At 33.0% G+C, this 24817-nt stretch overlaps 2 protein-coding genes across 4 annotated transcripts; both read left to right on the forward strand.

Moving 5' to 3' along the window:
• Positions 1 to 6308: 6308 nt before the first annotated feature.
• LOC143635821 (serine/threonine-protein phosphatase PP-X isozyme 2-like) lies at positions 6309 to 14797 on the forward strand. Of its 3 annotated transcripts, none has more exons than XM_077103555.1 (8): positions 6309 to 6467; positions 10495 to 10647; positions 11330 to 11392; positions 11466 to 11551; positions 11904 to 11979; positions 12657 to 12925; positions 13964 to 14042; positions 14545 to 14797. In XM_077103555.1, exons 1-8 carry the CDS (start codon positions 6327 to 6329, stop codon positions 14593 to 14595), a joined length of 918 nt encoding a protein of 305 aa, XP_076959670.1. In that variant the 5' UTR covers positions 6309 to 6326; the 3' UTR covers positions 14596 to 14797. The 3 variants fall into 3 exon arrangements, with proteins under 3 accessions (XP_076959670.1, XP_076959671.1, XP_076959673.1); XM_077103556.1 differs by having other exon boundaries at positions 6312 to 6467; positions 10495 to 10545; XM_077103558.1 differs by lacking the exon at positions 6309 to 6467 and adding an exon at positions 8244 to 8273 and having other exon boundaries at positions 14545 to 14796.
• Positions 14798 to 17955: 3158 nt separating this feature from the next.
• Positions 17956 to 24136, forward strand: LOC143635864 (uncharacterized). The gene is made up of 7 exons (XM_077103590.1): positions 17956 to 18077; positions 18256 to 19116; positions 20370 to 20703; positions 21344 to 22320; positions 22932 to 23045; positions 23268 to 23422; positions 23890 to 24136. Exons 2-7 carry the CDS (start codon positions 18292 to 18294, stop codon positions 23936 to 23938), a joined length of 2454 nt encoding a protein of 817 aa, XP_076959705.1. The 5' UTR covers positions 17956 to 18077; positions 18256 to 18291; the 3' UTR covers positions 23939 to 24136.
• The last annotated feature ends 681 nt before the right edge of the window (positions 24137 to 24817 follow it).

A 24817-nucleotide genomic window follows, 5' to 3' on the forward strand; every position in this document is an offset into this window, starting at 1 on the left:
CGTCGCCGTTGATATCACACACACACGAAATATAATAATAATAATAATAATAATAATAATAATAAAAGTTTCCAGATTAAAAGTTGGTAGTTATAAGGTGGAGTACATGTTTTAATGCAAGAGGTACAATTATTTGAGGCGTTATTGTATGGATTTTAAATTATTATGGGATAAATGTTTAAAAAAATTGGAGTCGCAAAACGACGCCGTGCTGACTGGAATGGATGGATGATTTGATGGGCGGTGCATGCGTGTCACACACCTGTTCTTTTTGGCTCTGTCCGATTTGGCGCTACCAAAATTAACAATTATGACATTTTCGCGTTTTATTAATTTAAAAGATGAAATAATAAGATCATGCGTACTAAAACCTTTAGACGTTTTATGTCATGTGGTCAGATGTTCGGTCAATTTTAAGAGTTTTATAAAAAGGTAGTGTTGTCAAAAATCTCCGTCAATAATTACTCGATTATTTATTTTCTATTTTACATTTTCTATATTTTCTAATTAAAATTAAACAAATATATAAATTTTAAGGGTTAAACTGTAAAATAGTAATATATTGGTTTTCCATATCTTCATCGTTTTGTATCTTTCCAGAAGATACTTTATTCTTCTGATTTTTTTTATGTGTTCTATATGATTGTTTCTAGATATGAAATTGTTTCCAACTCTGACGTGAACTATCTCCGGTGGCAGTGTTGCCTACATCTTCTCTGGCAGCTTCTACACCTTCTCCAACGGCTCTTTTTGAAAAGTGATTCAGGTTCAACATTGTCTACACAACGTTCACAACTAAAACTCACCTCAAAATGCGGGAGGGGTGTTCCCTAACGTTTTGGGCAAAAACACGCACCCACAACGCTGACTACGGATGGTCTAATGCAATCAAGATTTAAGTTTAATAAAATCTTTTGAAATATTGTTCTTAACAAATGATACTTGTAGAACTTAAGAAGTATAAATTACTTATTGTTCTAAGGGGGTGTTTGGGATTGTTTATTTTCATCAACTTATAACTTTTTGAAAAGTAAGTGCATTCGCATCCAATCCCCTATCTTCAAATCCAAACTTACATTAAAAATCACTATATTTTTTCTCTCATTTTTAATTAAATAATATTTTTTATACATTTATCAATATATTTTCTGTTATTTTACTCACAGTCACTTCCAATTAATATTAAAAAAATTATAGAGCGCTACATAAACTTTTCAAATATAAAAATCATTGCATTACCTCTCTTCTTCACGCACAACCTACACCACTCTCTAAATTATAAAACATCCCTCACAAAATTTGATGTATTGAATGAGAATGCTCTAATAAGGTGTTTGGGATTTTTATTGGTGTGAGACGGAAAAGTTAATAAGTTACATTTTTGTAGCTTATTAACTTAATAAAAATTTATAATTATAAGGAGTTTTAAAAAGGAATCTCAAACACCCCCCTAAATAGTATAGTGTTTCCCTTACAAAAATGAAGTAGTGGATTTAAATCCTTGCAAACTCATAATTTAAGGAACTGTAAGATGAAAATTTTGTTGTTCAACAAAAAGTAGAACTTAACAAGTGGTAATCAGAACTTATCAGGTGGTAATCATGTTGGTCGACTAAACTATGGTTATGATCTTCTACAAACGAATATATTGTATACTACCAAAAATTTGTTGTTCTTTTGTAAAATTCAAAGATCCCGTTATACAATAAAAAGATGAAGGTTCTTCATGGGATTATTATGACAGTTTGTTGGTGTGTTTAGAAGGTGAGTCACAATATCATTTTTAAAAGTAAAGAGTTTATGGCGGGTAAGGTGATCGAAGACATTAAAAGTTTGACATTTCTTTGTATAAAAAATAGATCTTCGTTTAAGTCTTTAAGTTGAATCGACTAGTATAATTTCTCTTTTTGATTGTTCTATGTTGTCGTTGTCGTGTTGGCCTAACGTCTTGCTAGTTTGTCGTGTTTAATGAAAGTTGATATTCGAAAAACAATATATATATATATATATATATGTGTGGGGGGGACGGTTCATGCGAGAAATGAAATTAGAGTGAGAAACGCGAGAAGTAGATCTCAACCATTGATGATATGTAATCAATGGTGTAAAATATAAATGGCATTTGTGTAAATACCAAGATCTCAGTATAACTTGTTTTAATATAAAAAGGGTAAAAAGGTCTTAATAATGTAGGCTAAATAATGGAAACGTTAATATTATCTTCGCCTTCCCCTTTTTGTGCCTTAATCACCAAATCGCATCTGCCAAAATCATCTTCAAAGCAACAACGATTCACGAAATCTTCAATCATTACGAGATATTCAGTAGCTAGGGTATGAATTTTTGTACTTAAATCAGGTTTTTTATTGTTCAATCGATTTAGAACTACTATTTCGTAGTATTTCGTAGACTATTACAGTACCCTACACAATGTTGTGGATGATAAATTATACTTTATAACTATTATTATGTTAATATATTTTTTTGGTGGAAGTCTCCATACACAAAACATGGAGCATGTGTAGGGTGCATCTTTGATGGCGTTTGTTAATTATAATGTCAGGTTTATACAAGGATGTATATATTTGATAATATTGGTGTTTGTTGTCTAGGGTTACTCCATTTGTTGTTATTGAATTTAACAACACATAGGAGTTAACAATTGTATATATGGGGAGATTATATATTTAGGTGTTGCATATAAAATTATAAATAATATGGGATATTCGGTGTATGCTTAGTTATTGTGTAGTTTGTTATTTGTGTAGGTTGTTGACTAGGCACTATGTATGCTTACGTAGTTAATGTGTTTACCATTTTTTTGTGGAGAGTTAATGAGCATGTTGTGTAAGTAATTTGTTTCCTATGTAGGAGTGACTGTGGTTATTGTGTATGTAGTTTGTTTACTATATACTAAGCTTCTTGTGTATGCAGTTTTTTTACTATATAGGTTTACTAAGCTTCTTGTGTATGCAATTTGTTTATTGCGTACGTTTATTTAGGTAATGTGTAGATTGTTTTTTGTGTAGGCTTGTTGTCTGGGCTTGTGGTATGTGTAGACTTTTTTTGTGTGTGTGTAGGCTTCTTGTGGTATGTGTTGGCTTGTTTTTTGTGTGCGCTTATTAGGGGTTATGTTTTTTGTGTAGGTTTGGTAATTGCAATTGAAAATGTTTTTTTGTTAATATTTATGTGTTATTGGTTATTGTGTATGAGCTTTGTATGGTGTATGGTTTGTTGTAAAGATATTGAACTTGTGTAGGCTTTATATGAATCATGTTAAAGATATAGAACTTGTGTAGGCTTTATATGAATTATGTTAAAGATATAGAACTTGTGTAGGCTTTATATGATTTATGTAGGTGTTTTTTAGAGCACGTGTACGGGTTATTATTATTATTACAGTGTAGGATGGGCTATTGAAATTATGTAGGTTTATAAAATTTGTCATGTTTTAGTATTAATATCGTTGTTTGATGTGTATGATATAATGGTTAATGTGTATGACATTTTGATTTTTTGTTACTTTGTTTTCAGGTGTAGTATATAATGTCTTTGTTGTTGTATAACGTGTTTGTTGCAATTGGAAGTGTTTTTAGTTTTCATGCCTAGCTGTGTATGTGTATGTGTATGTGTATGTGTATGTGTATGTGTATGTGTATGTGTATGTGTATGTGTATGTGTATGTGTATGTGTATGTGTATGGTTTGTGTATGTCTTTTAAGTTGTTACCTCTATAGATAATAAATGATTGTTTATTTTTATAATATATGTGTAGGATGCAATGCTTTTGTGTAGTAAATCATAAATTTTGTGTTGTATTAATTTGTTTATTGGATAATGACGTCTAGCAAGCCCAAGCGTAATGACACCAGCCCACGCCTCCTGGCCAGCTCGGTTGGTGCACCAGAACATGAAATGGGAAAACAAGTTAGGTTTAAATATGTTTATTATAATAATAAATATTCTTTAGTTAAAGTGCTAAATATTGTTACAAAAAGATTTTATTATTATAATTATAAATTATTTAATAGGCCCATATAACTCGTTACTGATAAAGAATCACACAAATTGACTCATTCATTAGTAAATGTGCCAGAAGTGCTATCTATATTTTTCAGTTTTCAATGTATTATTGCTGAAGTAAGAGTTGTTGTACTTTAATTTGGGCTACAGTGATGGAAGAAGCAGTTCACTATATGATACAAGGATCCCATTAGCAGCTAATTTACGTGGCTTGGGAGAACTCGACATATTTGTTATTAAGGTTCCGCAGGTCGATTAATCGAAACCAGTTTTGATTTGTGGACATCTTTTGTGGTTGTCGTCGCCTTGTATATTTTACTATAATTTATAAGTTGAGTTTTGTTTTTCTTTTGTGAAACTGTTATCCAATATACGAGTTATGTTCATGTAAAAGTCGTTAATAGTCTCACAGTTGACGAACTTGATTCATATATTGTAAGATATCATAAAAATTTTCAATTGAGTGTTTAAAATAATATCTTTGTTTGATAATTTGATATTACACACTTTATGTGTCACAATTGATATCAGACCTATATTAATAAAAAATAATCAATTTGATAAGTAGATTTGATTGAATTAGTTGACACAGTTGAATTCAAGAACATTATATGTATTATATATATGAAATTTAAATTACAAAAAAAATGATAATACGGATAATGACACAATTGAATTTGATAAAATAAAAAGATAAAGAATTCAATATAGTTCATCTGGACATATAGTCCAATATTGAAAACAAATAAAAAAATAAATCATTTGTAACTCCCCCATTTTTTATGATTTGCCAAATATGAATAAAATAATCTTTTACTATTATACCCTTAGCATTAAATAAATGATAAAACAAAAGAAAAAATGTGATTTGTTGGATTCATTTCTCGCACTTCTCACACTAAGAAACACTTCTGAAATGAACTTAATCCTATGTGTGTGTGTGTGTATATAATATTGCTTAAACCTATAAGATAAGATTAGAAAAGTCATTAAATTATATAAAAACCGTTAATGAACAAACAAACATTAGCAAACATAAACGAACATTAACAACACCTTATCAAGCATTCACAAACACAATTGAACGAGATCTTGTGTTCGTGTTCGCTCACTTAACAAACGAACGAATGAACATAAACTAACTTTTCACCAAACAGTTCACATAACATTCGATTCGTTTATAACACATCAGCCTAGGGATGTAAAACGAACCAAACAAAACCTTGTTCATGTTCGATTGTTAAAGAAATGAACGTGTTCACGAAGGGTTCACGAACACAGATAAAATCGACGGAGCCTAAAGATTGATGTATTAATTAATGTGAATGATGAGAAAGGAAATGTGAACAATGTAAAAACAATATGACAATATGATTTCCAATTTTATGCTAGGGAAATAGAGTAAAGAAAGATAACATAAATAAATGTAAAAAAAACTTTAATGAATAACACATACAAACAAACATGAATGAACGTTCACGAACACGATTGAACGAACATGGGCTTTGTCTGCAAACGAGCCAAACCACTCATGAGCTATTCGAGATCGGCTCGTTCAAAAGCTCGATCGATTGAGCCTAAAAGTAAGCTCGTTTAATAAACGGGCCCAAGTTTCACTTATTGAGCTATAGCCGACTCGCGAGCCTAAACGAGTCTCTTATTTATATAATTTTTAAAATACATATTTAATAATTATTAACTAATATATATAGTTACAAAAAAAATAGATAAAAATAACTATATAATATATATTATTTTATATATAAAGTTATAGTAATAGAAAAAAATATAAAAAGTAATTATAAATATTAACGAGCTAATCATGAGAATCAAATAGACTAATTATATATATAAAGTAATTATGTAATTACATTATAGAGTAATTACTTGTATATATAATTAATTTACTTAATTATCACAATTAGCACGTTAATTCATTTGTACGTTAACTTTCCCCAGAGAAAGTAAATGATATTTCATAAACGAGCCAAACTTGAGCTTTGAAAAGAGAGCTCGAGCTCAGCTCGACTCGACTCGACTCGACTCGTTTGCACCCTTAGCTAAGTTTATATTCATTTGTTTAACTACTCGAACAAAAAGAAATTTCTCACCAAACAATTAACGAACGCTGTTCAGCTCCTACTAGCGTCCACAAAAATCAGTAGTCATACAAAAATCAGAGAGCACACAGTCCACCAATCCACCATATCTGTAAATTGACTAGCGGCCAATCGGAGAACCTGCATCACCGTCACTGTACTACAAACCCTAAGTGAGTGGTCCGGTGAGTTATTAATATTAATATGTCAGAGCTAGACCGGCAAATCGAGCAGCTGAAGAAGTGCGAGGCGCTAAAGGAGTCTGAAGTGAAGGCTCTATGTTTAAAAGCTATGGAGATACTCGTTGAAGAAAGCAACGTCCAACGAGTTGATGCTCCTGTTACTGTAGGTTTATGCTTCATTTTAGTTTTGTTATATGATATGTAACTAGACGGGTGCCCGCGCGATGCTGCGAGAAACACGGCTTTGGTAATCATATTACATGTTTATGTGTGTTCGTTGTTAAGTTTAAAACTGGTCATGGTTTGATTTCACGATTGATTTTTTTCTTTAACCTTTGGCCAACCGATTTCATTTTTCAACGGGTTTTGGCTCATGGTTTAATTTAAAAGCCATTAGAAGCAAACCGCAAACACTCATACATAAAATGATATTTTTTAACTGAAAAACTATAGCAATATGATACTCAAATTAAAGATAATAAAATGCTCGTTTTTATGGTGCAATGCTTTATAAAAAATATTAACGTATAAAAAAGTTATGGTCGTTCAAATTTCGTGGGTGAAGTTGGGTTAAAAGTGATAATAAAAAGAGTATATAGATAAAAGATTAAGGTTCATAGTCGTAAGTATCATTTAAATTTACAAAAAGTGATTAAAGTTAAGGGGCAAAAATTGTAAGTATCTTTAATGAATTGAAAATGCACGTGATAATATCATTTAAAAGACAATATTGCCCTTTTCAACATGCTTTGTTAGGTTGTAACTTATGTATTAACTATTGTAATTTACTTAAAATTAAACGTCTTAATTTGCCCATGTTTGCCTCATTATATATAGGATAGATTATGTTTATCAGTTTATGTATTTAGCTGCATACAAGTTAGGGTTTATGGAATTGATTTTATTAGCTGGAACTATGTTTATTTAGGTTGATTAATAACCGAACACTTGACCGGTTGACCGAAACTGAACCGAAAATTGGTTAGTTAGTTAGTTGTGAGAAAATTAAACGAACCGAATCATTCATATTTTTTATATATTTTATATATTTCTAGCTTTATTCCGTAGCTTTATTTTTATATATTTCATACACATGTACTTAGAGCCGAGGGTCTCTCTGGAAGCCACCTCTTTATTCCTTTGGATAGAGGTACGGTGTGCCTACATCCCACCCTCCCCAGACCCTACTTATAGCTTTGCTGTCGGTGGGATTTTACTGGGCATGATTGATTGATTGATTGATTATATATTTCTAGCTTTTATACCTCCTTTTCATGTATTTATACATCCGTTTCATGTATAGATACATTCATTTCGTGTATTTCTAAGCAAAACTTTTAGCCGAACCGTTAACAGAAACTGAACAGAAAACCGACGAAACTGATCCGAAATTAAACGAAACTTGAATTAACTGAAAATTGGTTATCGGTTTATTGTGTACCCTCAGTTAACCGAAATTAATCGAAAATCGGTTAGTTAGTTGTGAGAAAATTAACCGAACCGTATAATTCATATTTTCATATATTTCTAGCTTTTATACCTCATTTTCATGTATTTATAGTTTTATGCCTCCATTTCATGTATATATACATCCATTTCGTGTATTTCTAAGCAAAAATTTTAGCCGAACAGTTAACAGAAACTGAACAGAAAACCGATGAAACCGAACCGGAATTAAACGAAAACTGAAAATTGGTTATCATTTCTGTGTATACCCTCCCCTTGGTTAGCCAAAATTAACCGAACCGAATCATTGATATTTTCATATATTTTAGCTTCTATACTTCCATTTCATGTATTTATACCTTCATTTCATGTGTATATATACCTCCATTTCATGTATTCTAAGCAAAATTTTAGGCTAGGTTTGGTTTTGGTTATTAACTAAAATTAATTAACCGAATTGATCTCGGTGGATGATTTTGCAAAAACCGAAAGCAACGCGCAACAAGTCGATGCTCCTGTTACTGTAGGTTTACGCTTAATCTATTAGTTTCTAGATTTAAGCTTGATATTTGCTGCTAAATGATATGTATGTAGCTGCATAGAAGTTAAGGTTGCTGAGTTAGGGTTTATGCAACTGTGGCAAAATTGGATGGAGTTGATAGTTCATTGATTTCATTAGCTGGAATTATGTTTATTTAGGGTGATCAATAAACGAAACCGAACCGAACCGAAATTAACTGAAGACCGATTAACCAAAAAATCGGTTATTTTTTTTTTTGTACCCTCGGTTGACCGAAATTAACCGAACTGGACCGTTCATATATTCATATAATTCTAGTTTTTATACCTCCATTTCATGTATTTCTAAGCAAAAAATTTAGGCTAGGTTTTGGTTAACCGAAATTAACCGAATCGAATTTGGTGGATGAATTTGCAACCAACTTTCGGTTTTTGGTGGAGTGGAAAAACCGAACTGATATATGTCTACTTTCTAGGTTTATGTACACCGTTTGCTATGGATTTTGTTATGTTTGATTATTGTTGCTAAATGATGTGTAATTATGTACGTAGCTGCGTAGAAGTTTGTGTAATTGAGTTATGGTTTTGTGAACTGTGTGTGCTTGATTGTGGAAGTGTGACAAAATTGGGTGGGGTTAATAGTTCATTAATTTTATTAGCTGGAATAAATGAATAATGTTTCGGATTATATGTTGAATTTACAAAGTGAAAATTTGTACTAGGGCTTTGATTCTGAAGGATACACTGGGAATTATTTGTAGCTTTGAGTCCACCAAGAATTATCAGTTTGAAAAAAATTGGGTACTGTGTGAGCTAAGAAGCAATTGTTCATCTTCTCAAATCAAGTAGGGTTTGTAGTGAAGTTAGTTACATGCTCTGTTAATGTTGACTGTTAGTTGACTTTTGACTGTGATGTTTAGGTGTCACAAATGGTTATCATTAATGTTTTAGACTGTTAGTTTACTTGACTGTATAGCTATGGCGTGCATCACAGTTATAGTGCATCAGTGAATCTACTTGTTATTTGGAAATCATGAAATGTTAGGCCAGATAGGAATATTTGTAATTGGTTAACAAACTGGGATTTAGGGTAGTTAAGTATGTGTACATATTTTACACTTATCATACGCAGAGGTATATTAGTTTCTATTAGTTTTTTGGTTCTCTAGGTGCTGACAAGAAAGATAAAACTCACACAGCTGAGTGCAGAAGGACATGTATTTCTCCAAACATAGGCGACACCTGTCATACAACCAGGGCTAAAAAATACACTAAAGTAAACTTCTATTTATAAGTTGGAATCCTATTTGATGATTATATACAGAAGAGAAACAAAATGCCATACAAAAGGAATATCTCTTGGCTCATAGATGTGTTTTCACATAGACAGCAGCCACAATGCAAGAGAGTGAAGTCACAAAGAATGACGTTCATGAGAACATTGAAGTGATAAAAAATCAAGTTGCTGATGTGGATCCAAAGGTCAATGGCAGCAGAAAGCACATGAATTTTGGGAAGTTGACGTGTCAGGGAATTTGTCGTTGAAGATTGATATAGGGTCTAAGATGAGGATAAATCATGTTAATTTCCCTCATCCCTAAAATGCCATTGAAACTTGATTAACAAATGCCCCTTATTGTGTCAGTAAGTTTACTCGAAAAGCATAGTTGCATGACATGGTAATGTAACTATTTTCTTCATCGATCATGGTTTCATATATCTAGTACTTTAAAGAGAAGACGGGGATCGAAAGTCTAGGGCTTCAAAAGACTTGTTTATTGTGTATTTCTTTATGCGCTTTGAGCCGGGGGTCTTGCTAGGAGCAGCCTCTCTATCCCATAGGATACGGGTAAGGTGTGCTTCCATTTAAACCCTTCCCAGACCCTACTCTATGAGTGGGATTTTATTGGGTTTGGTTGATTGATTTAATGTTTTTTTCGTGTTCTTCAATTGGTTGTAATACCATAAAAGTTTTGACTTATCTGCCTTTGATTGAGTTACATATATACTGATTGGTGGCAATGTTGCTGATTGCATTATTTCCCCTGAAATGAGTTGTATATTTTAGTAGTCCATAAGACCGCATGGAATGAGCTTAAAGAAGTTCAAATCACGTTATTACTCGCTACCATCTCTTGTTGCTTGTTTATATCTTTCTCAAGTTACTTTTTAACTGTTCTTAATTTTGTAATACCTGTCCAATTGTCATTTTTTTGTTTTTATAGATATGTGGGGACATACATGGACAGTTCTATGACATGAAGGAGCTATTTAAAGTAGGTGGTGATTGCCCAAAGACTAATTACCTGTTTCTTGGAGATTTTGTTGACAGAGGGTTTTACTCTGTAGAGACCTTTTTGCTTTTACTTGCCTTGAAGGTAAATTTTGTATCTTAATAAATTTCATTATCACAAAAATAGCAAATATTGCAAGATAAAAAATGTATGAGGCATGTTAGGAAGTTATATAATATTTCGTTTTACACAATGCAAAAATTGATGACGTGATGTACCTATATTTGTTCACGAGTTGTCTAAATATATGCTGCAGGCTAGTTATAATTTCTAGTGCACTTACTTTTTTTTTCGTCTCTCTCCATTTGTATCTCTGATACTACCCTTTATTTGGCTCTGATGTTTTATTAACTTCCATATATGGTTCTATTTTTATGCAAGTTTAGTATAGTCATATTACACAACTCGGTCACGCCACATACATAAATATATGTTATAAACAGAACACATTTTTATATACTTCAAAATATACATACTCTCATAACCATCAACCATCACTAACCACCTATTTTTTCTCTCCCACAAGCCTGCAACCAATGAAAAAGGTTACAGCTAATTTGTAAATAGAAGGCATGGATATTTATATCTTTCTTAAATATTAAATAAAAAGGCAGCTTATAACAATAGCTCTAAGGGTTTAGTTTTAGGTTAATAGAGCTAGGATTTAGTACTGATCTGTCTGTTCTCATTTTCTGTATGATTGCAATTTATATTTTGAAATTATATATATTTTATGCATTCTCTGACGAGGCACTGTTGTAATCAGGTAAGGTATCCTGATCGAATAACGTTGATCAGAGGAAATCATGAGAGTCGTCAGATCACACAGGTAACCTATTGGATATGATTAATGGATTAATATGTTGAATTCTTTTAAAGCTTACCGCTACTCCATATGCTAGGTATATGGTTTCTATGATGAGTGCCTGAGGAAATATGGTTCTGTCAATGTTTGGAGATATTGTACCGATATATTTGATTACCTAAGGTTTGATAATTTCTTTCAACTGTTTTCTTTTGTAATTAGAATCATGAGATTCAGTTTTCTTGAATAGAGCAATTTAGGAAGTTGTAACTAGAGTTATTTTGTCCCGACTTCTAAATTGGTACTTGTTAATTCAACTTAAATTATATTCATTTGAGTTAAAATATAACCCGAGTTGACCCTTTTTTCACACACACAAAAAAAGGGTTGCAGTTTATCTCCTTTTTCACAAACAAATCTATTGTCAGATGTCGTAGATTCCCACTCTTGTTGCTTCACTACACTTTGTAGTTAATTGATGATAATTGATAACCTTATATCACTTACATTACCTGAACTGTGACATTTTGTACAGTTTGTCTGCTTTGATTGAGAACAAAATATTTTCAGTTCATGGCGGCCTCTCTCCAAACATCAACACATTAGACCAGGTTTGAGAAACTAGTTTAATGTCCTCTGAAACATTTTGTTTTTAATCCTCTACTCTAATTTATTAAGAGGCCAATTTCATTTATATACATGCACACACATGCATATATGAATACATATATAGGGATGTGTTTGTTTCAGAACCAAGAATAACGTTGAGAACTGCAAGAACCGCATAATGCACTTGTAACTTTTGCTTTAAGTATGATACAGAAGGTGGTTATATCCCATTATTTCAATAAACCATCAATGCACTATGTACAAGTGCTTTATGCGGTTTTTGTAGTTTTAACATTGGTTACAAAAAGAACATAAATCCCCCCCCCCCAAACACACACACGTAAATGTTCAAAGTTTCACAAGCACACATATTATATCCTTCTAAAGTTTTCAAATCAAACATCATATTACCCGTTCCATAATATATAAAGTACAAACAGTTACTTATAAATGTCTATTTCATCCAACAAATATGCTTTGAAATGATTCATGGTAATACGGTTTCCTATTTGTTTATTCAGCGAAATAGACTGTTATAACTTTTATGTAACTGAGTTTATTTTATTTTTAATGGAATGAGTAAATATGATATTTTTAGTTTTGTAAAAGAGTTAATTTTGATTTATATAATTTAGAAGGTTATATATGAAATTTTGTAACAACGCTTTTTTTTTTCTAGATTCGGACAATTGATCGAAAGCAAGAAGTACCACATGACGGTGCCATGTGCGACCTTCTGTGGTCTGATCCCGAGGACATTGTGGATGGGTGGGGTTTGAGTCCCCGTGGTGCCGGTTTCTTGTTTGGTGGCAGTGTTGTTACATCTTTTAACCACACTAATAATATTGATTACATTTGTCGCGCACATCAGTTGGTAATGGAAGGTTTTAAATGGATGTTCAACAACCAAATAGTTACAGTCTGGTCAGCCCCAAATTACTGTTACAGGTGAATTTTATATTCTAGTTTACTACCATTGTTATTTGTTTGATAAAAAATCATTTTTTTCTAATCAATGGAGGTAACACGATGTATGGGTTGGGTGAAAACTAAAAACAAATCAGTTTCAGTACCAGTTAAAATCAGGGGAATGGCCGGGCCGAGCCTGAGCTCGCTGCTTGTTTCAAGCTTTATTTCTAAAGCGCAAGCTCGGCTTGGGCTTGGCTCGTTTATTATTTATCAGTTACTTTATATAGATTTTCAGTTATATTATAATATTATATACTTTTATAATTAAAAAATATATGTGTGTGTGTGTGTATATATATATAACATTAACGTAAGGTTAATGTAAAAAACAATAGTTTTGTGAGAAGAATAAGAATAGATCTAGGCCCTTAGATCTAGGATCTAGTGGTTGAGATTTGTAGTTTCTAAAAAACATATAGTTTCCTATTTACATGGTATAGTGTCCTATTTAGGTGGTGTGGTTTATTTTAAAGCCTTCTCACACTTCTCACAAAACAATTGTTTTTTATTTGAACCCTCTTCTATAACATTATATGTATTATTTGATTACTTTTATCATATTTTTATCTATAATAATAGATATTATATAAATACATAAATAGTAGGCTCGTTCAGGCTTGCAAGCCAGCTTGAGCTCGATAAGTAAAGCTCGGGCTTGTGTAAGCTTGGCGCCGTGGCTAGATTTGAGCGTTTAGTGAGCCAATATCGAGTAGCTCACGAGCGACTTGGCTCCTCTACACCCCTGGTTAAAACGGGCCAGGTTGGGGTGCAGCTGCTTTTTGCCCATTTTCTAAAATTACCAGTGTGCTAATCATGATTACAAAAACAATTTATTACAGTAATGATTTAAATGTTGGGACTAAATGATATTACGTTGGTATTTTATGTAAAAAAAGATTTATTTTTATTTTTTTGTTTGGCTCGTTTGGGATGAAAGATAACCCAAATTGGTCCGTTTATAAGTAAATGAGTTGAAATTGTCGTCTGTACTAATTAAGATTTTAATATGTGGTTCAGGTGTGGTAATGTAGCTGCCATTCTTGAGCTGGATGAGAATCTCAATAAACAGTTTCGAGTATTTAAAGCAGCTCCACAGGTTTGTTATTAAGATCTATTCCTAAATCTCTTTACTAAATTATATTGTTATCATAAAACATATATATATTTTTTTGTAACTCGTCTTTGTGGTTACTGGTTTATATGGTATTAGGTTTTCATCTATAAGTTTTTGAAATTACACCAATCGTCAGTGTAATTTCAAAAACTTAAGGGTGGAAATCGTAGTTTCATATAAAACACAGGGATATGTATGTTACACATATATATATAACATGGGGTATTTTGGTCACTAAACAAAAGGTTTAACACAATATTTAAAAGATCTTAGGCAAAAATACAAATAAAAGAATTAACTTTTGGATTAAAGTGACAATTTTGGCCAAATCACATGGAATGAACATAATATTTTCTTATTTATTTTTTTTATTTATATAATTTTTTTTCCCTCATAATTTGGTTTATTCAAATCAACTCAAATTCGAATAACCGACCCCTAAATTTTGTTGGGATGAAATAAATTTTGGCGGTTTTGAATGCAGGATTCAAGAGGAGCTCCAGCTAAAAGACCACCACCGGATTACTTTCTATGATAACGGATTCCATAAATTTACCAAGGTGAGGACTGCATACTTAACAACGACGATATATTTTGGTCATGACACCGAACAATCAAGTGGTTGATTTGCACGTTGGCTCATGGTTACGCTGCTATAGTGGGTGCACCGCGGTTCATTACAACCGTATTGGGCGCCTGTTATATCTTTCGGTCCCAGTTCTTACACTCTTGTGGTGTTCATCTCATGAGTGTTATGGTCTACATTGTTGATGTGTGTGTTAGATTGTATTGTGTAAGTAGTGCATGTACACAAGGTGTAGTTACACCATCAAACCGCCAAAAGCCGCTACAAATTGAATTTGGTGGTACCAACAACTTTAGGAGAGTGAATCTTATTAGTTGTGAAGGTGACTTGTGGATCTTATAATTGTTCTTTGTTCAAAACACTTTTTTTTTTTATTTTTTTCTAACTAGTTACTCGATTCGTCTAATTGTGTTTATGTAATGTTCAAGTTGTAAATGGCGATGAGAATCGCAAAAATGATATTTTTAGGGTCAAAATATATGTATTATATACACGCTAATAAATTGTGTATCCGATTTCATTTTATACTATAATACGTGACGTATTTTTATTTACCACGGAATTACAGTAGCTAACAATGTAAAGAGTTATTATTCGTTTAAACAACGTACAATAACAGTAACATGCCATGTTATAGTACACTACATACAGCAATTAATAAACCTGTAACAAAAGTCAAAAGAAGCACAGTTGATGATTTCCTGGGCATTTGGTAACACCATTCAATTGTAATATTATTACCTAAAATAAATAAATCATGATCATAGAATCTCGATAGCTATATTAATAAACCTAAAATGTATTATTACACCTAAAAGAAGAAATCACATTCAGAGACCCAAAAAACAATTTTAGGTTTGTGATTTAGGTATCTAATTTCATCTATAACCTCTAATACTAAGTTGTATTTTAAGTTTTAAAACTTTTATTTTTCAACATTTTCTTTTCTCTCTTTTATATGTATTATATATAGTAACACACACACATATATATATATATATATTATATTTTTTATTATATATATATATATTTCTTTCTTCTAGAAACGCGTTTACTATGACGTACTTGGTACGCAAATATGTAAAGAATTCTTCATAACATGAACATATTACTTGGTCTCTCTCTTTATATATATGTTGGTATACATGTGAACCATCCTATATCTCTTTATATATATCCACACGTCCTCTTGTCTACCTCACTCTTGTCTACCCTTGCTAATTAACTTAACATGAGGTTTTTAATATTTCTAGTGTTGTTTTTAAATTTCACCCAAATAATCCAAGTCCGCAGTCCTGTATTTGAACATCCCAACCGTTACCTTGATGGTAACTTCTCAAGAAACAACATCTACGGGTGTAGTGTGTGTTAGATTGTATTGTGTAAGTAGCTTACTTGTGCATGTACACAAGGTGTAATTACACCATCAAACCGCCAAAAGCCGCTACAAATTGAATTTGGTGGTACCAAAAACTTTAGGAGAGTGAATCTTAGTTGTGAAGGTGACTTATGGATCTTATAATTGTTCTTTGTTCAAATCACTTTTTTATTTTTTTTTTCTAACTATTTACTCGATTCGTCTAATTGTGTTCACGTAATGTTCAAGTTGTAAATTAAGACGAAAAAGGGTCAAAAAGTATATGTGTTATATACTCGCTAATAAATTGTGTATCTGATTTCATTTTATTCTATTAAACGTGACATATTATTTATTTATTCATGTATAGTTGTATACACATTTTCGTTTATCAAGTTTCATTTGTTTTTTATATTTTATTAAAAATGAGTTAGATTTGTAAATTTCGTAATATTTTTTTAGTGAAGTAGAAACGTCTCAACACATAAAAATATTATTTAAAATGGTTAGATTAGGAACTTGTATGATTAATTGCTTTTTCAACAATTTTCTACTAAATATATTAATTTTTAATGTTTTAGGCTTTTTTAGCAATTTAACAATAGATCAAATGAATTTAGTTGTGGGTGACGATAGGGCTCAAACTTCATCATAAAAATAATATAGGCGAAGCAGGTGACTTAAATTTGAAATGATGGCTGCAAAGTGTATCTATCAATTGAGTATATAAGTGCTAAAAGTACTTAACTCGTTTTGAGTTGTTTATATGATTTCTTTGAACAAAGTTTTGAGCTACCATCGATACATGAGTGACTCTTCCTGAGATAGGATGTCAGTCATTTATATTGATTTTAACGTTTCATGACACATCTAGAAACACCATCAAAGAAAAAAAAAACACCAATGTGAAAAAAAAACCATTGAATTAAGTTTCAAACAAACAACCATAAGATCTCAAACAATCACACTAGAAAGCCAATATCATTAAAAAGAACATATATAATGGTTGTAAAGGTAAATATAATACAAATAAGTTAACTAAATTAAAAATAATAAATTACGTAACACACACAATACGTAAATAATTAAACAATAACCATCTATTTTTACTGTAGTATAGTGGTATGAAGCATAATAAGTTATTAAATGGAGAACTCATAATCATGTTTGATCCTCACGGACAATAATTTGGGGAGTGGATAGGTGGTTTAAATGTTTAATGAAGTAAGACCGAGATCTTTGTGATCTCAGATTCAATCCTAAGGGCGTCCAGATTTTATCACCAGAGTGTCTTCGGGTGAGTGGGTTTTCCAGGAACATGAGATAACTTGGAGCAGTGACGTAGCTTTGTTGGGGCCAGGGGTGGCCCCGGCCCCCTCCGTTTTTTCGCTCGGTAGTTTAAAGTTATTCTTTTTCGGTCGAAATTTTTTATACATAGTGTAAATTTACCCGTTTCTGACCGAAATTTTGAGCCCTGCCCCCTCCGTTTTTAGCTCGGTAGTGTAAATGTATTCTTTTTTTGCCTGAAAATTATTATACATAGTGAAAATTTACCCGTTTTCGACTGAAATTTTGAGCCCGGCCTTCGTTTTTTCGCTTGACAGTGTAAATTTATCTTTTTTCACCCGAAAATTTTTATACATGGTTTAAATTCACCCGTTTTCGACCAAAATTTTGAGGCCGCCCCCCTCTAGTGTATGAATTTTTTTATACATATTAAGTCCGCCCCTCCCTCGACGTTTATGTCCAAGCTTCGCCACTAACTTGGAGACACTTAATGACTCCTCCGTATGTCTGGATTCTGCCAGCTAGCAATGATCCTTTACCATTTAGTCACCCTGTTTAAAGTACCTCGGCAATTATCTGTTCGTCAGCCCTGTTAAAAAAATATAAAAAAAATGAACAATAATCAAAATTTATTATTAAATTAAACGAAAAATATAACCCCTCTTGAATTTGTGGCTCCACAATACATCTCTCTTCCGTTCATCCATCACCTGTACTCATAAGTTTTCTTTTATATTTAGCCCCAAAACACCTGCCCCGAAGACCCGACTATCAAACCCGATAATAGGTATATTATTATTATTAATTATTATTATTATTATTATTATTATTATTATTATTTCTAATTCTAATTCTATATCATTTAATCAATCATTCTTTCTTCCAAAACCCTTCGTCACCTACTCGCTAGGGTTTCGTTCTTCGTTAACCGTTCTAATGGCGTCTAATCTCCACCGTTTGTACAGGTTTTCAACCGCGAATCGAAGCTTCGTACGCAGCCGATGGACGATTCGGTTGTTTCGGACCGTCCGGATGGATCAGATAGTTTACGCGAGAAGCAGCCGTTACAGAACGGTGATTTTGTTGATAGTTTGAGTCGTAATTCGGTTGTTTCGGACTGTCTGGATCGGTCGGATACCGAGAGCTTACGTGAGAAGCTGCTGTTGGAGACCGGTGATTTGGTTGATAGTTTGAGTCGTAATTCGGTTGTTTCGGACTGTCCGGATCAGCCGGTTACGAGATCCGAGAGTGAGAGTTTGTGCGAGAAGTGGTTGTTAGAGAATGGTGAGTTTGTTGATAATTTGAGTCATAATTCGGTTGTTTCGGACCGTGTGGATCGATCCGATACCAAGAGTTTATGTGAGAAGCGGCCGTTGGAGAACGGTGATTTGGTGGATAATCGTAATTCGGTTGTTTTGGACGGTCCAGATCGATCGGAGAGTTTACGCGAGAAGCGGTCGTTAGAGAATGGATTTGATGATAATTTGAGTCATAATTTGAGTAATAAGAAGGTGAAAACTGGTAATGAGGATGTGAAATTGGCGAGTGAGGTGAAGAGAGTGGCGGAGATAGTGTTGGTGTTGGCGACGCTTGGGAAGATGAGAGGCGGACGGAAGCCGAGTGCGGTAGAGGTGGAGATGATGGCGGAGGCGAGGGAGAAGTTGGCGGATGTGTCTAAGGAGTTTGCGCCGAAGGATGTGTTTCCGAGGGAGGCGTTCGGGACGGTTATGGAGGAGTTAGGGTTGAGTAGGTTGAAGGAGCAGAAGTTAGGGATTCGGTCGCAGAAGTTGTCGATTGTTGAAAGGTTGCAGGCTGCAAAGCAAAAGGTGAGGGTTTAATGTAATTATTAATTTAATGCATTTGCAGGTTGTTAATTGTTGGATTTAGGAGGTTATTGAAGTCATTTTACCTGTATTGGTGCATTTCATAGGTCATATTTTGGCAAGTTAAGAATGATTAGGGTTGTTACTATGTGCAAGCTACCTCTAAAATATAAGAATATACATGTTTATAGCCTTCTTTTTATATATACTTATTTACTGTGATAATTCCATAGCCCATAGGTCATATTTTTGGTAAGGTTAGAATCATTAGGGATGCTTTTGGGACGGTTATTGAGGGTCTAGGTTTAGTAGGTTGAGGGACCAGGTCTCAGAAGTTGTCTTATGTTGAGAGATTGTAGGCTACAAAGCAGTAAGGGTTTAATATAGCAATCAGAATCAGTAGTTCAGTTGAATTTGCAGGTTTCTAATTGTTGGATTTAGGAGGTTGTTGAAGTCATTTTACCTGTTTTGATGTGTTTCAGTTGATGTGAATATTCATGAATTGAATTGTTAATTTTATGCGTGAAACTTTGGATTCTGCTTTATACGTTAGGGTTTTTGCTATGTGAGAGCTACCTTCGAAACATAAGAATTAACATTAGCTACGTCTTGAACATAAGAATTAGCATGTTTCTTGTTTTATTACTATGTATGCCTATTTGCAGTGTAATTTCATGGTCATATTTTAGGTAAGTTTAGAATCATTAGAGATGCTTTTGGGACGTTTATTGATGATCTAGGGTTGAGTAGGTTGAGAGATCAGAAGTTAGAGATTCGGTCGGAGAAGTTATCGATTGTTGAGAGGTTTTAGACTGCAAAGAAGAAGACGGGGGGTTTGATATAGCAGTCAGCGGTTTAGTTGAATTTGCAGTTTTTTAGTTGTTGGATTTAGGAGGTTGTTAGTTTCATGTTTGGATTTCAAGTGTTAGTTTTTTGGCTGGATTCCTGCTTCTACTTTAATATTTTTTTAAAAGTATATCAATATATTATTCAATAGTATACACCACCTCGGCCTCAATCATTAGGGTTGTTACCATGTTAGGGCTACCTTAAAAACATTAGAGTTAACATGTTTATTGCTGTATCTGTATATTTCCTTATTTGCACTGATAATTCTATAGGTCAAATGGCCAATTAGATGAAAATTTTTGAGGTGTTTCATATTATTTTATGTTTCGATTTTTGCTTTTTACAGGCAGTTTCCATTGCATGTTTTTTTACTTATAAATACTAATTTGTTTTGGATTTTCACTCAGATGGAAAAGGCTGAGGTACTTCATGGTAATATGTATACACCACCTCCACTGCAATCAAACTTAACTGGGCCCACAGAAAGCCGTGGGCCTTCCAGTGCTGGTCGTATATTTCCATCAGATAAAGCAAATCGTGCACCAGTATCTTCTGGAACTTTCCAGAACCCTTCAAATGTGGCTCATGCTTCTGCTACCAACTCAAGAACTTTACCTTATCAGTTACCCACGAGTGAGGTAAGACCTGGGGTGTCAAGTACCTTACCTGCGTCTCGGGCTGATAGATCACATTTCAGAATAGATGGTGGAGCGAATGGTTCTTATACATCACATTCCCAAGGTACTGTTTTTTTTAATATAACTTTGGTGATATGTAGGATTGTGTATGGGGCGGTCCCATCCCAAATTTGCCTTTGACTGGAAACCATTACAAGCTCGGTGTTTTGTTGTTTTGATGTTGAGAAGTTTGAATAAAAAAACAGCACTGCCTCATCCTCAATAAATAAAAGCTTTTAGAAAAAAAACTTGTTTGGTGCCAATTTTGTGAAAAAAAAAACTGTGTTGAGAACCAACTTGAAAACCAGTTTATCATTTTCTTTTCTTTTATATATGTAATGGGAGATTCTTCTTTTTTCATTTTAAGTTTGATTTGATGCTCTCCCTGCTCCATAAATTATTGTCGTCAAACAGCTACAGGATGCCATATTTATCCTTAATGCATTTAAGATATCATTGATCATATGACTCATTTACTTGACTTTAAAGATAAGATTTTTCAAGAGTAAAATGGACTATTAGTATTTAATATACCAATTTTGAACATGAACAGTTATTTTGGCACACTTTAAAACTGAATTTTTTACTATAATTTTGGGACGGGAGAGTATTTTTTATTGCTTGCATGTTATAAACGATAATAGGAGTTTGCTTTTGCTTTTGCTTTTGCTTTATCTTTATTTATATCCACCCACAAAATGCAGGAAATTTGGCTGGAGACGCAGGGAAAACTCCAGCATGGTCTATGCAGCCTCAATCTAAACCATCTATTAAACCTGATGTTTCATCTAAAGCACCACATAATCCTACAAATATAAGTCAACACCGTATGAACTACAGTCAACCTCCTGCTGTTGACACCCACACAGAAATCAGTAAAATTGTTCACAAGTTACTACATCCGCATGCATTAGACCGCCCCACATGGACCCCACCTTCTAGGGATTACATGAACAAACCTTTGGCTTGTCAACTCTGCAAAGTTATCATGACTGAGGTGGATGCTGCACTTGTTTGTGATGCATGTGAACGAGGGTATCATCTAAAATGTTTAAATTGTAACCCTAAAGCTATCCCACGAGGCGAATGGCAAGAATGGCATTGTGCAAAGTGTTTGACTATAAGTAATGGAAAGCCGTTACCCCCTAAATATGGTCGCGTTATGAGAAACATAAACACACCAAAATTATCTTCTAGCCCCGTCAAGGTTCAACCATCTTTAGACAAGAAACCTATGCCATCGGATGTGATTGCAAACGGTAACTCCTTTTCACAAAGTGGGTCTGGTGGGACCACAAGTAATGATAGTAAATTGACGGAAACACCCCTTAATGAAAACCAACAATATGGAACGGGCAACTTGGTTGAAAATAGGATTTTATCTAATGTTTCTGAAGCTTCTTCCAATGAGAAAACGTTAGATGCTGGTGTTAATGGTGTAATTACGGAGGACGGACAAAGTGAAACTGTAAAAAAGGGTGAAATTTCAAATGAGGTTGGTGAGCATGTGGGTCCTACATCAAGTAGCATGAATGAAGTTGAGTGGGTTGGAGGTGCAATAAAAGAAATTGATGGGAAAACATATTACGATTCTTGCCGTGTTAATGGAAATGCATATAAAGTGAAGGATTATGCTGTTTTTAGCTATTTTGGCAACAGATATCTTCCAAATAAACTACAGGTAAGCAACTATACCATTTTTAATTTTTTATTCATACCGTAGTACTCTAATTCTTGAGATTTTAGCTAGTTAAAAAACATTTTTTATATAATCAGTTCTGTTTGACAATGGTGGTATTTAGTTTTGTAAACGAATCAAACGTTCAGTGAACTGTTTGGCAGGAAGTTCGTTTATGCACGTTCATGTAGCAAACAAACATGAACATAACTTTTTGTTTATTTAATTAAACGAACGAACATGAACACGTCTTGTTTGTTCATTTACGTTCGTTTATGTCTGTCAATTTATATCCATTCATTTATGTTCTAGTTCGTTTAAGTAGTGGTTCAAATATATATATTATTAAATTAATAAATTATTATTAATCCAATTTGAAATTCATATCTGAAATACCCTAATGTACCTTTGAACTAGCATGTAAAATGTAATGGTATATTAGACTTTAACTTGGGAATACGTTTACTTTTGGTAGGCGTTCGTTTATGTTTATGTTAACGAACGAACATGAACAAGTTAATCTGTTCGTATAAGTGTTCGATTGTTCGTGTTCGTTTTTGTTTTATTAGAGTTTATAGGCCCAGTGGTATTTATATAAGAATGGTTTGCTGCAGGCAATGTGGGAAGATAGCAAGACAAAAGAGAAGTGGGTTACTGTCACTCGCTGTTTTTTTCCTGATGATTTACCTGAGGGCGTTGGTCGTCCGTGTGCCCCTGAAAGCAGTGAGGTAATATTTTTCTAATAAGATTCAATTTAATTTTTTCTTGAAAATGTAAGTGATATTAATATCAGATAAAAACGGTGACATGGGATAAGTTTTTCGATGACCTATGGCACCATTTTTACATGGTATAGAACATCACTTACGCACAATAGTAAACTTATCTCAACTGTCGAGTAATTTTCATTCTTTATTTAAAAAAAAATTTGTTTATGTTGCTTGTTGTAGGTGTATGACTCCAATCATGAAACCACACTAGTGGCTGGCTTGATTCACGGCCCATGTGAAGTTCTTCCTCCAAGCAAGTTCGTTGAAGAAAGTGACCTGCGAAATCGGTCGACGTCAAAAGCCGGTGAAAGCCCAAAACCACTTTTTCTTTGCAAGTATGTTTCATTTATCTTTATTCTAATCGCTCTATTAGACCGCTCGATTATATACCCTAAACATCGACACTATTTAGTCAAAAAAAGCATCTTCCATATTCTTGGAATATGCTTTCAACTTACATTGAAAGTTAAAACTATTAATACCAAGTAATATATACTTACACATCTATTTTTATTTTTGAACTAATATATTATATTTAAACAATTAAATAATAATATTTTACTTCTTTTAGTACTTTTGGTTTTTTAAAGTTTATTACTTTGATTAACCTAATAACAATTATAAGTGAACAAAAAACATTAGGAAACATAATCAACATGGTAGTCATTTAAAGATCCCAACGTGATTTTTTTGTCCGTTTTATAAATTAGTTTTTACTTTTGAATATTCGATAAACATGTAATCTTTCAAAAATTTCGTATGATGAATATAGTGTTCTTAATAAACATATTTGTTTCTGCAGGTGGTTTTATGATGAAACAAAACGTTTATTTCGTGACGTTACCTGCTAATGTAACTCATAGGGACCCGCTGACCCGGAAATTTTTTTTGCTGGTTGGAAGTTACTTATTTTTATAAGAAAAATTACGGGTCTGTTTTTTTTGGCTTATTTTTTTTAATTGATATGTTTTTAAGTACATTGATAGATATGTATCGTGTTATAAATCATCTAATGCTCTGGAAATTGAATATTTGTGTGTTTCATCTGTAGCGTGTTTGTTTAGTTGCAATTATGGTAAATTTAGAATTTTAGTAGCCGATAGAATTTGATCTATAATTAATTGTCGATTTTAGTTGTCAAGTTACGTGTTATTATTACGAAGTATTTTTTAGTTGTTGATGTGGCATCTTCGTTAATTTAATTCAATACCGGTTTTGGCTCTGGGTTATTAACTGGTTTTAGCTTCCGAGCCTGTTTTTTTCTCTCTTTTTTCTGCTTTTGAAACTGGTATCAAAAACCTTTACTCTCACTGAGAAGGAAAATATTAGTGTTAGTTAAGTACGTATATGCATATATCATGTTAGTCAATTACAAATATATAACTTTGATAAAAGAAGCGCGTGTTGTAAATTTCTCGCCTTCCGCCTTAAGACAACTGTTGCCGCATTTAGAATTTGTTTCATATTCATTCCTTCATGACTGAACTGAAGTCTATGTGTTGGTACTTGTGTTGAATATTAGAAGCGGTAAAACATATGAGGGTGTTGTGCAACATCAAAACGGGTTCATGACGAACAACAGGTTCTTAAAATAGAGATCAAATGGGGTTGGATCAATATAAGTTCACATGTAATAAATAGTGGCAATAGGGTACACAAATTGGTGGCAGTCGTAGCAGCAATGATGGTGATACTGTCCTAAGTCGTAGCAGCAATGATGATGATAGTGT

The sequence above is a fragment of the Bidens hawaiensis genome, unplaced genomic scaffold (assembly GCF_021521415.1).
Source record: "Bidens hawaiensis isolate Kalapana, Puna unplaced genomic scaffold, B.hawaiensis_p1.1 tig00007737_1, whole genome shotgun sequence".
Taxonomy (NCBI): domain Eukaryota; kingdom Viridiplantae; phylum Streptophyta; class Magnoliopsida; order Asterales; family Asteraceae; genus Bidens; species Bidens hawaiensis.

Excerpts from the sequence above, each read along its gene's own strand:
- LOC143635821 (XM_077103555.1), top strand. The coding sequence starts at position 6,327 with ATGTCAGAGCTAGACCGGCAAATCGAGCAGCTGAAGAAGTGCGAGGCG. Across the intron at positions 10,648-11,329 it reads TGCTTTTACTTGCCTTGAAG|GTAAGGTATCCTGATCGAAT; the intron begins GTAAATTTTGTA and ends TGTTGTAATCAG. Across the intron at positions 11,552-11,903 it reads GATATATTTGATTACCTAAG|TTTGTCTGCTTTGATTGAGA; the intron begins GTTTGATAATTT and ends CATTTTGTACAG.
- LOC143635864 (XM_077103590.1), top strand. The coding sequence starts at position 18,292 with ATGGACGATTCGGTTGTTTCGGACCGTCCGGATGGATCAGATAGTTTA. Across the intron at positions 22,321-22,931 it reads ATCTTCCAAATAAACTACAG|GCAATGTGGGAAGATAGCAA; the intron begins GTAAGCAACTAT and ends GGTTTGCTGCAG. Across the intron at positions 23,423-23,889 it reads AAACCACTTTTTCTTTGCAA|GTGGTTTTATGATGAAACAA; the intron begins GTATGTTTCATT and ends TTGTTTCTGCAG.